Here is a 235-nt window from a genome sequence, read left to right as displayed (position 1 = left end):
GTACTCCGGTGCGTACTCCGGTGCGTACTCAGGACTTGGCTCCTTCATCACAGACATGTTGAAGTATTTTCCTGTATTTCTCATGTATTTGTGTCCAGGTGTCCACGGCGGGGAACGGCGGTCTGTTGGGGACACCCTCGTCCCTCCCTCTGGGGTTTGGGATGCTGGGGGGGCTGGTGCCCGTGTCCTTGCCCTTCCAGTTCCCCTCACTGCTGCACCTGCCCCCCCTGGGTGC

General features: G+C 60.4%; 1 protein-coding gene across 1 annotated transcript in view; it reads left to right on the top strand.

The window, feature by feature from the left end:
* The window catches only part of ubn2b (ubinuclein 2b), a gene marked incomplete at its 3' end in the record, with an annotated part of 6,927 nt that extends 6,694 nt beyond the window's left edge, over positions 1-233 (top strand). Inside the window, 1 exon segment of the mRNA XM_025064550.1 lies at positions 99-233. Coding sequence (XP_024920318.1) covers positions 99-233 — 135 coding nt within the window.
* Positions 234-235: the final 2 nt, after the last annotated feature.

Source organism: Cynoglossus semilaevis, chromosome 17 (assembly GCF_000523025.1).
Source record: "Cynoglossus semilaevis isolate Cse_v1.0 chromosome 17, Cse_v1.0, whole genome shotgun sequence".
In the NCBI taxonomy this organism is placed as follows: domain Eukaryota; kingdom Metazoa; phylum Chordata; class Actinopteri; order Pleuronectiformes; family Cynoglossidae; genus Cynoglossus; species Cynoglossus semilaevis.
The sequence above is the reverse complement of the archived record's forward strand: the minus strand, read 5'-3'. Positions and strand labels throughout refer to the sequence as shown.